Raw genomic sequence first — 16,178 nt, forward strand, 5'->3', positions numbered from 1 at the left:
CAAAACCCCAAATGGCACATCTCTGGCTCTGTACCCATCACAGGGTACAAAAGTGCTCAAGGGGTTGTCAGAGGGAAGGGGGCAATGATATCTGTGTCAAAGCACAGTAAGTTCAAGCTATGACAGGCCACTTCAGGGAAGGAGAGGACCCTCCATATTATACTAGGATAACAGAATGAAGGCTAAGTGAAGGAAAAGAAAAGTAAAGGATCAGAGAGGAGACAAAGAAAGGGAAGGAGAAGATGGGAGGAGAGAAGGAACAGGGCAGGGAGAAGAGGGAGGGTATCCCAGCAGTGTTAGGACTTTCCAGTGAGCATTTTGAGGATTTAATAGATTGTGGTCCATTTCTCATTTCCAGCCCTGAGCAACAGTTGGGTCTGGCTACTGACACGTGAAGGGCTCTCACAGACACCTGTGTTTTGACCTCAGGGCAAGGCTGCTCTCTTTGGCATTCTTGTGTCTGTTTTGGAACACAAAGCTAAATATATCAAGTTGCAATATGCCTAAAAATGATTCAATCATAATGGGATAGGTTAAGAAGTTTCACCTTCTAGAGAGGAGGCACCGCCCCTCGGCCTGCAGACATTTACCAATAGGAACTCAGAAAGAGATAGCTAGGGCATACACATGTGAGCTCTTCATTTGTTTCCTCATTTACCGAGGGAGGAACTAGGCTGGATCCCAGGCTACAGAGACTGAAGAAGATGAAAGGGAGCACCCAACTACTAGGGATGGCAAACAGGAAGTACAATCTTTACAATGGGCTGGGGCAGATGCAGAGATAGGAAATGTTTCATGAGCGATAAGAATCCAGGGAAAGCATCCCTGACAGTCTGGGGAATGGGTGGATGGAAGGTCTCACCCAGCAGGAGCTCAGGAAACTTGAGATGTAAGCAGGAGTCCTCCAGCCAAGCAAATGGAGATGACAGGCAGCAACTGTCCATGTGAAAGGGAACAGAAGGTGATCAAATGGGGAAAGCATTTCAGAAGATCCCAGGAGCTATGAACAGATGATTGGCTTTTAGCTCTAATTCACTCCCAAGCTCATAAAGGCCTTTATGGAGAGAAATGACAGGTTCATTTCTCTGAAAAGTTTATTTGATGGAGATGGGAAGATTGGGGCCCCAGGAATCCAGCCTGTAGATGTGCACATGACCCTCTGCAGGGTCATGCACTTAGGACCAGATGCCAAATGCTATGATTCAAATGTGTCCCCAGAAGTTCATGTGTTGGAAGTATAATCTGCCTATTTAGATGTTAATGTTATTTAAAGGTGGGACCTTTGAGAGACAATTAGGATTAGATGAGGTCATGAGTATGGGGTCCTCTGATAGCATTAGTAGCTTTTTAAGAAGAGCAACAGATTAGCACCTTTCTCTGTCTCACCATGTGATCCCCTCTACCCTGTCATGACACACAGGAAGCTACCCAACAGATGCTATGCTCTCAGACTTGCCAGCCTCCAGAATTGTGAGACAAATAAACTCCTATTCTTTATGAATTACCTGGTCTCAGATATTTCTTTATAGCTACAAAAAAAAAAAAAAAACAGACTAAGACACAAAGATCAGTGTTTCTGTCCGTGGTTACAGCTCTCCATAATCCAAACTCTCCAAAGGACAGAGTCTTATATTTTCCAGACTACTTCTTTGCAGTTTAGTGGAAAATTAGAGTGGGAAATAGGAGAAAGACTGGAGTCTAGTGGTTAGTTAGGTTGGTTCACAAAGGGTTGAACGAGAGAAATTTTTAAAAGATGAGAAGAAGAAGTTGCTGGTTTGGGAGGACAGAAACAGATTTTTGAGTGATGCTGGGGGACAGTTGAAGAGAGCCACAGGGAGGCCCTGGGGATAGGAAAAGGTCACATGATGAGAGAGGAAAGGGGATCGAAATATGTTGCAATGATCCATTTATTCATTTGATCAAGTAGAAAACGGAGTTCCTTTGTACTTTTGGCAATCAAACTGCACTGTTTGACTCTAATGTGCTTAGAGACTGAATTATGGAGACCATAGTGTTTTTAAAAAGTTATATCACATTTCATTTGATTGGACTTAACAAAAGAGATCATCATGCGAGTCAAATGTACATACCTGCTCGTTTTTGCCTAAGTGGTTCTACAGCAGCTAGTTCATGTTCCTGGAGAATCTGAAACAACATTTTAGAAAGTTGACAGTTAACAGTAAGAAGTCTTTTCACTTGGTTTCCTGCTCGTGTGCCCCTAGGTATTTGAGCTGAGCTTAAGGCTGCAGATTTGGAGTCAGCACCATGCACCCAGGGATGACAGGCAGGCAAGCAGCAATGGAATGGTCAGGAAAACCACAAATTCACCTCTGTAGTGTGACCTAGGAGTGCACTTTCTATAGACCATTCTCAAGATCCAAAAGCAAAAGAAATCAATCATCATAGGTGAGTTTCTCAGTGTTTCTGCAGTTTGAGTTCTGTCAAGAAAGGTAAGTGATGATGTTCTAAACTTGTGCTCTTCCACCTAAGACTTAAAGCCTGAGTCATTCCACTGCCTTATTAGACAGGTCTAATTACTCTTCTCAGCATCCAGGCTGGTTGCACCTTGACATTTCTGCTCTATTAGGGCTTAGGAACTATGATTTCCTCCTCTAGTCCTTTTTCTCTTAGATGATTCTATTGGTATTTGTGGTAAAAACTAGGAGAGCCTGCTCTAGACTCAGACTGCCTGCACACAGGGCTGGGCCACTTTACTAGCCATGAGAACTTGGGGAAGTTACTTATCTTCAATGAACCTCAGCTTTCTTTTCTCTAAAATGGAAACAATAGTGCCAACTTTCACAGGATTGTTATAAGAATGAAGGAAACTACAATTTGGCATATTTGTAAGCTCTTAGTACATTTTAGTTATTATCACCTAGTACAGTGGTTACAAGCAAGAACTCTGCAGATGTTCAGTTCCAAGCCTAGCTTCATTATAAAATGGATCTGTGACCTTGGGTATATTCCTTAACTTCTCTGTGCCACAGTCCTAATCAAGAGTATGGTCTACTTTATAAGGTTGTTGTAAAGATCAAATGGTTACTAAATGGAAAGAACTGAGAGTAGCTTTGGTTACATAGTAGGAGACTGGATTTGTCTCAATGAGACAGTCTTTCTTGGCTCAGCAGGAAATTTCTCTCCTTCTTCTGCAACCTCCTCCTCTCTCCTCTTCCTTTTCCATGAATAGTTCCCCTGGCTTTTCTCCCTGCCCTTATTAAGTTACACTTATTAGATAAAGGCCCATTCACAGCTCTGTGGGAGGTTTTGTCTTTCCTCTCCCTTATGCTCTTGGGAGACTCAGGTTGAAGGAAGTATTAAAGTCAGTAGGAGTGGGGTGGGACCCTGTACCTGGACACTCATAATTGCCCTTGGAGAAATAAATACAGGCTTGATGGATGATGATTGGAATTTGGAAAGCCCAGTCTCTGCTCTTTTGCACTGAGGTTATTTTAGAAGTACTTAAGTATGCAGGAACTGAAGGCGCAAAGTCAATGTATAGGCTGGTTCCTGCTGGCTTCCTCTGGAGCCTGCTTTGGCCCTGTGCCCAGGCAGAAGGAAGGTTCTTCCGGACATTCCTGACTTCATCCTCCTGGGGCACTGGGGGCAGGGAGCAGGTGGCTACCAGGAAGCTTCTCTGTCTGCTACTTGTGGGCTGTGGTTGGGGGACTCACAAGCCCAGGAGAACGTGACTTTCAGAGCTTACATTTGGAAGCTTTCCCAGATCAAATTTTATTGTTCCTGTTTTCCAAGGGGGACTTGCTGCTGTCTACTGAATGTTACAATCAAGGTCCATTTTGGTTCTCTAATGCAGGGTATTTCAAATCCTGGCAAGAATGAGAATCACTTGCCTCCTCTTCCCTCAGTCTGATTCAATAGGTCCAGGGAAGGTGGAGAAAACTGGCCTTTTAACCAGCATATTCCTAGGTGTGAGGCCACTTTTTTGGAAAACACTGCCTTTTGAAGCTTTCTTATTTATGGTGATCATCTGCAATTCCAGCACATAGAATGTTTGAAACTTCCTTTGCAAAGTGCTGCTTCTATATCCTTGTCACCTCCCACTTTTGTAGTCAAGTGAGAATTCACAGCTTCTCATGAGAGGAAACTACTCTTTCAGTTAAGCCTGTAGTCATCAGAGCTAATGCAGAAAAGACCCCTGACAGTAGTAAAGCCTCAGGGAGTTGGAGGAGGAGGTGGTGGTGGTGGTGAATAATGCCAACTGTCCCAGATTTGAGAAGGTGCAAAGAGCTGGGCTGCCAGTCATGGGACCTGGTTTTGAATACAGAAGGTACTAGAGTCACACCATGAACTGATTCTCACTACTTCAGCTCCCTACTAGCTGGAAAAGTCATTTACTTCTTCTAAGCCTCAGTTTCTCACATTATGAAAAACAATCTGCGCAGACGCACGTCATTCATGAGGGAAAACAGGTCCCCCTAGGCTCAGAAGGCTCAGCTGCATATTTACTTCAGACAAGAAAACAGGGCTCCCTGCCACCTCCCTCTGCATGTTGTGTGCAGAGGGACCCAGATGAGGATCTGAGCCACAGAGGCCAGCTCTGTCCATCCGGAGGGGATTTCCTGATGGCTGAGCCGGAAGAGACAAGGTCACCAATTCCAGGAAGCGCCCCACCTTTCAGACACGATGACTTTCCAAATAACTGTGGTGGAGGTGGGGCAGGGTGGCCTGAAGCAGGGTGGGCAATTAGTCAGGAATGAGAGGTGGCTTTGAATTCATGAAAAAGAAAATCCCCAGGGAACAGGATGGCCAACAAGGAGGTCACCAAGCCCCTGCCCCTGCATTTCAAATCACAGTCCTCCTCCCTGGAGTCCACCACCCACTCCTCTTCTTTTTGACCTGGAATCCCAAGTTAACATCTTTGCTGCCATGTTGTACAATTATCTCAGTAACAGTCCTATTAGACTGTCCCATTAAATGAGGATATTAACATAGGGATTTATTTGTAGCAGAATATTAAAAATAACTACCAATTCAGAAGCCCTGGGGCTCTGAGCTAGTCATAGTGCTAAGGCATACATGTCTCAATGTTTAATCCTCACAACAAACCATTTAGGGAGATACTGTTGAGTCTTATTTATGGCAGAGGATTAGCTTCAGAGAGATGAAAAAACTGAATGAAGTCTCAGAAATTAGTGGGAGTCAGAGTTGGGCTTCAACCCAGACCTGCTGCCAATGAAGAACACATACAGGCTTGCTACTTCGAGGGTAGTCACTGGAGCAGGCACCTCTCCGACCCCACACTGGGCTTACCCTGTTGAAATCTATATCTTAAGAGGTCCTCTGGAAGAATTTGAGTTGGAGAAGCAGCAGGCTAGACTGTTGCACTTGACAAATGCATCCCTCAATTCGAACCCAGCCGCCTTATTCCCAATAAGCAAGAGATGGAACCAGCCCTAGGGCCATGGGTGGATGATGAATGAATAAAACATGGCACAGACTTACAAGGGAATTTTATCCAGTCTTAAAAGAGGAGGGAAATTTTGTCATAGGCTGCAACAGGAACGAATCTTGAGGACATTATGCCAAGTGAAATAAGCCAGACACAAAAAGAGAAAATATTGCATGATTCTGTTTATATGGTACCTAATGTAGAGAGTAGTCAAATTTCATAAAGACAGAATGTAGAATGGTGGTTGCCAGGGACTGGGGGAGAAAAGGGGGAGGGTTGTTGTTCACGGGGTGGAGTTGCAATTTTGAAAGGTGAAACAATTTATGGAGATTGACTATACAATAATATGAATGCATGTAAAACTACCAAGATGTTCATTTAAAACTGGTTAAGATAATAAATGTTTTGCCATATGTATTTTATGTGGGCTTTTTTATTGTTGTTGTTTAAAAAGCCCAGGTGTTGCACTTAAGAAAGTAAAAAGTCAGCTATGGGAACTGGGCAGCAGTTTATTGTAGTATAAATTGATCATGCTAAAGTGAATCTCTCCAATGGGGCTCCTCAGCCTTTGGGTTATATGAAGACAGTGAATCTTTAGGGCAGATCTAGATGGAAAAGTGGGAGACTTTGGGGTAGGCAAGCAGTGGAAGTTTCCAGAGAGATAAAGTTCAAATTCCACCAACTACCCTAAGAATTTAGGTTGTATGCCTTGAGCGCCTGTGTCACCTGGCAATGAAGGGACTTTTTCAGACTGTCACTATAAATGTAGATTTGAAGTAAAGGGAGGAAAAAAGAATCTTGAAACAGAAGAAATCTAACCATGTTGCACAGATCAATGTAAGCTCTGACTTTCTCTCTACATACCTTGAATAACCACACTGACCCTGTGAATTCAAAAGTATAAAGTTTCCCTCCTCTATTTCTATGAGCAAGCTGCCACATGACATTTCACAGATTATACCATGAATACTGGAGGCTAAGAGAAGACACCCCATGTATACCCTCAAAGTCACAAGTTAAAAAAAAGCAAAAGCAAAAAAAGACCAAGAAAACTAGGTTGAACAATAAAAGACCCTAAAACAGAAAGAAGAAAAGAAAACATTAAATCATGGAACAAAATCTTGATCAAGCATATAAAATATGATATCAAATGTGAAAGGATTGTATTCCCCTAATCAAAGTCTAACTTGCTCAAATTCAATATAAAAGAACAATGAGAAAAATCTCAAACATATTTTGTTTTATAAGAGAACCATTAAAGCAGAATAATACACTAAAGGCTAAACAAAAAATAAAGGACAAAAACCAGGCAAACAGGCAAAATAGAGAAGAAAGATTGACAATTGGAATAGAAGACAAAGGATTGCATCAAAAATAGCCAAGTAGAACAAAGAGACAAATTTTGCAAAGCTAAAATGTACCACTGAAACTCTAACAATAGTGATAGAATAAAATAGAACTACAATATCTGAAACAAAAAGAATCAATAGAAAAATATAGTATTCCAATGTGAGGCACAAAAATAGCAAATACTGCTGTGCCGTTTATTATGTAATGGGCTTGAATTTAAGGCCTCTTCAAACTAGTTCAAATCTCATAACTATCATGGGAAGTCAGTACTACTGCCAGCATGATTTTACAGATGAAGAAACTGAATTACAAATCTTCCAGGATTTCTCAACCAGTTTCATACCCTGTCTCTGGAGCAGGGAAAAATCTAAGCAAGGAATAATCAATAATTCCCATAAGGAATAAGGGGCACTTGTCACTCCCTTGACTTAAGCTAAACTCTGTGGACCTTCCAAAAGCAAACAACCTGGGCAACTGTCGAAAAGTTCTTAGATGATATCCATGGACTCTCGAGCTACAGCAACCTAAGACCATGACATGCATGCAAATCGATGTCTTTTGAAACATGTTCTAGTCTGATACTCAAGAGGAATCCTTTGAGGACATAAAATCTGTGCTTGGTCCTCCAAATTTGCTTTATTGTCATTGTCATTGTCACCGTGTGGAAGCCTAGAGGTTATGACTGAGTTAAGGTGGCCATCCTGGGAGATCTGTCTTATGCTGCACTTACATTCCCTTGATACCACCACTGATTTCAGAATATGGCAAGATGTGGCCCAGTAAATACACAAACATCCATTAACATCCAGTTGTCACCTCATTTACAACATTTTCTCAAAATCCCTTCCCAGTTTCTTTGAATAACCATTATCCTGTCCTGTGACATTCCCAGGAAATCAGAGAAATGTGACAGGAAAATTATAGCCGACATGGGTTTACTCACGGAAGGATGGACAGCAGACTCTAAGTTCAGTGTCGCTTGGGAAGAATAAATCACAGCAAACATGAAGCACAAAGTGGTTCTCCTCTGGGATTTCATTTCTCCACGTTCAAGTTGTTTTGCCTAAAATGGAAACAGGATGTCTTAGAGAGACCAACTTATTTATTACACAAGGCAAGAAGTAGCAAATCCTGACCTGAAGGTACAAGTGAATGTGAGAGAGTAGTCTCTGCCTTAGAACCTTGGGTGAGGAAAGATGGAGTGGGGCAAGGGAAGGAAGGTGGGCCCTGCTCATGAGCACAGGATGGTAGTGGGTATCCAGGTATATTTCCTACATACATGGAGAGAAGAAAAGAGATGGGAGGACGAAGAGAGAAAAGGAAAGCAAGAAAGAGGGAGGGACTACAGTAAGAAACGCCTTTCCTGTTGTGATCCAGTACACAGAGCACGTGTACAAAAGGATTTTGCTACACGTGGTGTACCTGGACATTTTCCATTCTATTCCATCCTATTTTGCCCTGTTTTTCTTTAAATTCTGGTAGGAGTCCATTACATTGACTTAATAATTTATATTAATAGGCTATGACTCATTATTATGAAGACTCCTGGACTTAGTCATAAAAATATAAGTTTATTACATGGTAGCATATTAAATATAGAATACATAATATTAATATCACAATATATCTCAGCTGATGTACTTATTTTTTAAATTGTCTCTTTATAATGCTGGTGGTGAAAAATGCACCATTTTTGGTAACCAGATTAATTATTATTACATTTAAAAATCTGAGTATTGCATGGAATAATACCAACCCTATTACCTCTGGAGACAAAAACAGTCTACTTTTGGCAGAATACTTTTCTCACTGGCCTTTATGCCCACGTGTTTGTTCAAAGAACAGTAGACTCTGAGACAGAGGATGTGGGTTAGGATACAGCATCGCTATAATTCACTGTGTCCTTAAGTAGTAGGTTACTTGTATTAGCAGAGTCCAAGTTTCCTCACCTGTAAAATGGAGGTAATTATACATAGGGATAATATATCCCTAATTCTTTCACAGAATTTTCTGAGGCTCTATGAGATTAAAAATCATGAAGAGCTCCAGAAACGCAGGCTGCTGTGATCACCACTCTGATGATCAGTGGAATTCAGAGGGTGGACATCAGAAGGTAGTCACTGAAGGGCAGCCTTAGGGCAGTCATCAGGAAGGGCAGACCTTGGTGAGAGGTCAGGGAGCACCAGGAAACCTTGGCCAACATAATACTCTGGTGTTGGCCAAGATTTATATGCCAGAGAATTGTATTTTAATCACCAGCTGCTGACTGCCTCCTTTTCCTCTTTCCCCATGAAAAGCAGGGGAGCAAAGGGCTTTGGAAAACTGACCCAATTAGTAGATCTGGCTATCAAATACATTTTTTTAAATTCTGCAACTCAGTGGTTTTGGGAAGATGCTTTACAATTTTGGTTATGGGAAGAGATGTTTAACACTAGGTGTGTCTGCTTTAGGGAAATCAGAACAATGCGTTTCTAAGTTCTCCAATTAGAAATTTTCTCTTCCTTATTAAAAGAGAGTAGGCTCTTGTGGGTATAGGATAGTCTTTAGGAGATAACTTCATCTTTTCAGGTTACTATCTGCTTACATACTAGACACTTAATCAAAGAGATGAGGCTGCATAGTCAATGAACCTCTTTAGTACCCAACCCACAGAGAGGCACTCGGGTACTAAAGGGACTAGAGCAGGCTCTGTATCTTTCTTTCTTTTCTTTCTTTTCTTTTCTTTTTTTTTTTTTTTTTTTTTTTTTTTTTTTTTTTTTTTGTGGTGCTGGGGATTGAACCTAGGGCCTTGTGCATGCAATGTAAGCACTCTACCAACTGAGCTATATCCCCAGCCCTGGCAATGTATCTTTCTGTCGTTTCTTTATTTTGGTGATACATTCCACTCCCCCTGCTTTTTTTTTTTTTTTTTTTTTGTTAGAATTAGCAAGATTTATACTTTCCCCAAATGGTCATGTCTGGTCTCTGTGTATAAGCCAATAGCCAATACTCTTCCATTTTCCCCTTCCTTTGGTATCCCCTGAGGCAGTTCTTGATAAAATCAGCATTCTTTTTTCTGTTGATTCATTTGTTGACTGCCTCTCCCCACTCCAAAATCACAATTCCAAAGAAACAGAGATAAAGAAAGGACCCCACCAAGGGCAGGAGCTTGTTGTCTGGATCAGTTACACAGTAGGGTGAGGGGTTCTCCACTTGAATGAAAGAGAATGACGCCACCACTTTTGTTGGGGGGTGGGCAATAGTCACAATATTTGACACCAGTGTGGCACATGATACAGTTGGAGATTACTTCAGCTTTCAGAGTTGCTGCTACATTTGGGGAGAGGCCTGAAGACAAAGCTATTATCTTACACAAACCCTCCAGCTCACAGGTGTTCTCAACTGAGGAAGCAAACAGAGATGTCAATTCAGCTACTGGGAAGAAAATCCACAATCTTCCAGTTAAAAACATGAAGCATCCCTTCCCACATTCAAGGCAATTTGTTCCTAAAGTTTTTGAAGTTCCTAAAGATTTCTGAAGTATAGGGTGACAAAGACGGAGAGAGACCAAGAAAGGCAGGGAGAGAAAGAAAATTATCCTGTGTCATTTCCAATCTCTTTTCTCTTTTTAAATTAAAATACTGGACACTCCTCAAACTCCCTGACTTCTATAAGCTGGCTATATCTAGGAAAAGCTGGGAAATATGATCTAATCCTGAGGTTGGCCCTGTGGAGCTGAGCAACTTCCTGGTCTACTCTGACTCTGTTTTCCTGTCTGTAAAGTTTAGAAAGAGGGAGAGCAAAGAAAGCACATGCTGACGTCACATGCCAGGAACAAGTCATGGGGACTCTCAGCCGAGCTGCACTTGGAGGATGAGGGTTGACATTCCTCTTCGAGGTCAGGAATGACATTCTGCATGGTTATATTTTAGGAAGCTTCGCTGTGAACCTGATCTGTTCTCCCAAACCTTACACCACACCAGTGCCTGAGAACTCCTCACTAGAACCTTTTGGCATCCCTGACCCATGCCCATGTTATTTGGGGTGAAGAAGTGACCGCGAGAGGAGGTGAAAATAAGAGGGCTTGTGTGCCTGCAGGATCTGAAGCAAGGAGCACATTCTCAATGTGGCCTCATCAATGGGGTCTGATGACTCAGAGCCCTCATGAGATCACTAGGCCTAGAGGTTGCCAGCATGTTAATGGTGGGAGTCTTTCTGGAAATGAGTGGCTTGCTAAGCTCCACATGGCTCCTCCTCCCTGTGTCCTCTCAGTCATTCCCACCTCCTAGCGCCCACATCCACACCCCTCTATTTCTCAGATGGGAAAACTAAGCCCCCTCTAGGGCTGAGTGTCTCAAAGGCAGACAGGAACGGAGTGGTCTGAACTCCAGAGATCAGCAGTGATTCTGAAAATTCTAACTCGTAATATTGTCCGATAATCAGGCAGACTATCTCTGATGGAATTGTGAACAGTGTTGGTGGCAATGATGATCACAGACCCCAGTCATTGTTGGGTGTGCACTGTGTTCCAGCATGGTGTGAGGTGGTAAGCTCTTTGCAAGGAGTGTCACTCAACCCTCTCCATGATCTTACAGCTCTTCTAAATTATCCCCACTTTTCAGATATGAAAATGGGAGCTTTGTGAGTAGCTCACTAAGGCCACTCTGCAGATATGTGGTAGTGGCAAAATTATAAATTAAACAGCCTAATCTCCTGGAGAAAGGTGCCATTTGAACTAAGAGATCTTCTTGTTTGGATATCAACAAGAGTAAAAAGGAATATTTTTCTGTATATATAAACAACCGACTAGGAACTGGAAATACGAGTTCAAATTTCACTTTGCCTCTAAAAGCGTGTGATGTGGGGCATGTCACTTCATCTCTTTGAGTCTGAGTTTTCTTATTGTCAAAGTCAGAAATTTGACTGAATTCAATGATTTAAAAAATGGGGTACAAGAGCTGGCCTTTGAAGGTCCCATTACTGTTCTAAGAGTCTAAATTCCTTACAGTTATTTCACTTGAACGCAACCTCACCTGGGTTATGTTCAGGGTCTCACTGTGATTATCTCTTACATATATTCAACCCATCTGTGACTACATAGTCCTGGTCTTCCCTGCCACTCATATGTACCCTGGCAATAGATGTCATCCTTTGCCTCTGTGCCCCATCTCTGCATGGATGCAACACTGACTTTCAGGAAACCCTCTTTCCCCAGGTCACTCCCTGTCAATTCCTTGCTGCTTTCAGAATAAAGACAATCACTCACTTTCTAGCCTTCCATGACCTGGAGTTTATTTTTAAGAGTCAGCAAACCAATAAATATCCATCACATTTTTCTTCTGTTGCTTTTTTCAAACTCTAAAATACTGCAAAAGATTTTCCCCATGTGCTTGTAAAAGTTAAAAAACAAAAACCAATCTTGAGAATTAACCATGAAGAAAGAGAAACAATTATCATCAAACTATTGTTTAGTGTGTGGCAAAAGCAAAACAAAACAAAACAAAACAAAATCTCCTAACATTTATTTGGCACTAATCTCCTTTGCTTCTTGTCCCCTCGGTTCAGCACAATCACGGTATACACAAACTCTACCCATCCTTCAATGCCTTGGTAAAAGCTACCCCCTAGACAAAGGTTTCCTACCTGTGTCCCCACTTCCCCTAACACCTACACAGACTTAATGTAGGCCTTCACCCTCCTGCTTCTATTATGTTTATTGTTGTAAATTTTCCATGAAGAAAACCTGTTTATTCCCTCACTTATCTATTAATTTATAGGTTTGTTCACTGAACAAACATTAGTTAAGTCCTGCTAAGTGCCAGGTGTTCCACTAGGTGCAGGGGAAATAGTAGTAAACAGGGCAATGATCCCTGTGTCCATGGAGCTTGGAGTCTAATGAATAAATGGTCATTATTAAAGAATGAATTACTCAATTTTCTGCCAAGAGAAAGTGCTTCCAAGGAGAAAAATCAAAATACTAATATTTCTTGATAACATATTGTGCACCAGGAACTGATGTGAGCACCGACTGTTTTAACTCATTTAACCTTTACCACACCAATGAAGTGGTTACAATATGGTGTCTAACTAATAGTATGAGAGAAAATCAACAGAGCCTCTGAGTGATTAAATAATTTGCCTAAGCCAGAAGTTCAACCTAAAAAGTCTAACTCAAGGACAATGTCACTCAGTCCTCTCCATGATCCTTTTAATCACTGAGCTGAACTGTCTAAAAATGCTTATAAAGAACTGGGGCTGTAGCTCAATGATTGAGCACTTGCATAGCATGTGCAAGACCCTAGGTTTGATTCTCAGCACTGCAAATCAATAAATAAGTAACCTACAACAGAGGGATGTGAGCTGGTCTTAGAAGTGTGAAAGGTGTGCTAGAGGAAGCATTTAATTGAGATGAACATGAAGCATGAATTGGAGTTAGCTGAAAACAAAAGGGAGGTTGGCAGGAGGGGAGAAAGAGGCTTCCAGGTGGAAAACAGATCACAGGTAAAGGCCCTGAGGTGTGGGGGAAAGCATGGCACTTTCAAGGCACTGCAAGGAGTTCGGGGTGGCTGGAACACGGAAAGGAAATAGAAGACCAGTTTGGAGTGAGGGGAGTGGAGGCCAGAGTGTGGGAATTGCAACCACAAGCTTGGTCAGATTGATTAGGAAGACAGTCGAGAGAGAAGGTGGCCTAGGACCCAGTTCCACATAATTCCAACAACTGTTGTCCAGTTAAAGAAGATGATAACACCAAGATATTTGGGAATGAAATTAGAGAGGCAGGGGGTAAAGGAGGTGAGTAGAGTCATGAAGCTGGGTGGGTTGAGTGTCAAGAAGGAAGGCGTGCTCAACTGTCTCCAATGATGCTAAGGGGTCCATGAAGGAGGGATTGAGATTGCTTATTGGGTTTGGAGATATGACATGTTCTTATCAAGGGGGAAATCTCATTGGGGTTTGGTGTGGGAATCATATTGGGAAGAGTTGTAAAGTCTATGAAGTGGGGACTTGGAGATGGTGAGCCCATGAGAATCAAAAAACTTTGGTTTCAAGTGGCAGAGAGAGCAGAGGTTCTTCCCATGTGTAAGCTGCTTAGCTTTCATCTCACACACAGAGGTTATGTTATATCATAGCTTTTCCTTTGAGAAAGGAACTAAGGGCTAGGGTTGTGGTTCAGAGTTACAGCGCTCACCTAGCATGCATGAGGCACTGGGTTCAATCCTCAGCACCACATAAAGTAAAAAATAAAGACATTGTGTTCACCTATAACATATATATATATAAAGAAAGGAACTAATTGTAATGCATGCTAGGATAATATCAAGGGAAGCGTGCTTTGTACCACCTGTTGGCCTACTGCTGGCTAACTAGACATGCTATTTACCCTTCAAAAGAAACCAAAGACCTAGCTCCTTACCTCTCTCTACCCCCATGTTCTAGTGTACAAACTGCACGGGAAGCTCTTTATTTAAATATGTACTTATCAAAATAGAGACCAGGTTAAGAAAATAAGAATAGATATGCACCTATACCATTCTACTGTTGGAGAATAATTCAAAACAGAGTTGCTGGTGGTGGGTAATGGATTTTAATACCAAATTTCTGGAGGATGGTGTGTTTATCAGATTTTTGTGACTGTGACAAAATATCTGACAAGAACAACTTGGGAAGGAAAGATTTATTTTGACTCCTGGTTTCAGAGGTTTCAGGCCATGGTTGGCTGGCTCCAAGGCAGAAATATCATGGTAAAAGGGCACAACACAAGAAAGCTGTTCAGCTCCTGACAGCCGAAAGCAGAGAAACAGAGAGTGAGAGGAAGTGTCTAGGGGCAAGATATAGTCCCCAGAAACACACTCCTCAGGATCCACTTCCACCAACAATGTCCCACCTGCCTAATTTCCACCACCTCCAGTAGTCCATTCAGATTATTAATCCATCAAGTGTATTAATTCAATAATGAGGTTAGAGCTCTCACGATTCAATCATTTCCTAAAGGTCCCACCTCTAAACGTTGCTGCATTGGGGAACAAGTCCTCAACACATGAGATAGAAGGGACATTCCACACCCAAACAGTCATTGCAAACTTGTTCGAGGTTATTACTTTTTGTTCATTTCCATGAGGCTGCTGCAACAAGGATAGGGTGCCATCAATAACCTCCCTCCTGAATTGTACAAATATGGATTAAAAATCCTCAAGTGCCTTCACCAGATCTGTATTTCCAACTGTAGAAATGATAAGGCTTATCTTTGCAGACCTTATCTAATTAGATGATTCATTCTTTGCACATGCAGAACTACAAGCTAAATATTTATTTAACACAAAAATGAAACACAATACCAATTAAAGAACTGTATTGAAGTGGGTTTTTTTTTTCCTATTTAATTTTCCTTTGCCTTGAAATAAGGTTCTGAGGCAGCATTGTGTCAGAGCGGCTCAGCACTATCAGATTACAGAGGAACATTTGTTTGTACACAATGGGATCAAGTTTTCCAAAACACACTGCACATGTGGGCAGTGTTGATAACCTTTTATCCTTCTTTCCTTGTTGTAAGTCACTAGGGGATTTTAACCTTTAAGCAAAAGATTGCTATCGTTAGGAAAACACTAAGTTCAACTCTGCTCCTATCTAGTCTATCGTGTTGCCTTAATTTATCACGTGGAGGGGTTTCCCGATGCCAGGCAAAACAATACCAGGCGTGCATTCCAATTGCACATGGTGCACATGGAGGGCAGCTCTGTACTTGGCTGCAGGGATGGATTGACAATCAGAGGGCCTGGGAGTGGGTTCAAGCTTTACCATGCTGTGGTTCTACTGTTGTCTAGGTGGGAATTTTAACAACCACAACAATAAAAAGCAATCAGAAGAGTTTCTGGCCACCATGCAGGAGCAGAGATCTGGGGTCTGCTGCTGGGCCAGATGTTAGCAATTCTATTGCTGACCAGTGGAGAGACCTAGGGAGGACCCAAGTGGGACGGGGCTGGGTGGCTGAGACAGAGGTGGGGAGAGGGGTACACTTGAGGCACCCTGGGACCTTAAGCCAGAATTTATTCACATAGTTTAAAATATTTCAACATTTTAATCACTGGAAGGGCCATCTTAGCCTTCTGTGGCTCCTTGCTATATATCCCTTGGCCACAGCATCTCCTTGAGACCTAGCATTGCTATCTTTGGCTCTGGCTTTACTTATCTTAAATTTTCATTTCTCCCTTTAAGGATTTTGTTAGACTTTAATGATAAGGCATGAGCTACTCAACATGGAAAAAAAAAGTGTGACTTTTTTTTTCCCCTGAAAAATACAATACCCCTACCTTTCCAAGATTTAATTTGATCAGTCTGACTTCGGTCCTCATTATGAAAAGAACTTTACAAAGCAAGTTCAGTAAGCTACTTCCCTAGTTCCCTGTCTGCCACCCCTGTCCCCCTGGTTCCTGCTGGGTTCTGC

At 42.0% G+C, this 16,178-nt stretch overlaps 1 protein-coding gene across 1 annotated transcript in view; it reads right to left on the reverse strand.

Annotated features, from left to right (window-relative positions):
• ADGRF5 (adhesion G protein-coupled receptor F5) overlaps positions 1 to 16,178 on the reverse strand; it is a 90,451-nt gene that overhangs the window by 44,270 nt on the left and 30,003 nt on the right. Inside the window, 2 exon segments of the mRNA XM_081296033.1 lie at positions 2,091 to 2,145; positions 7,704 to 7,823. Of these exon segments, the coding sequence (XP_081152159.1) occupies positions 2,091 to 2,145; positions 7,704 to 7,799 (151 nt within the window). The 5' untranslated portion in view covers positions 7,800 to 7,823.

This window comes from Spermophilus citellus (assembly GCF_964194105.1).
Source record: "Spermophilus citellus genome assembly, chromosome: 5".
NCBI lineage: Eukaryota > Metazoa > Chordata > Mammalia > Rodentia > Sciuridae > Spermophilus > Spermophilus citellus.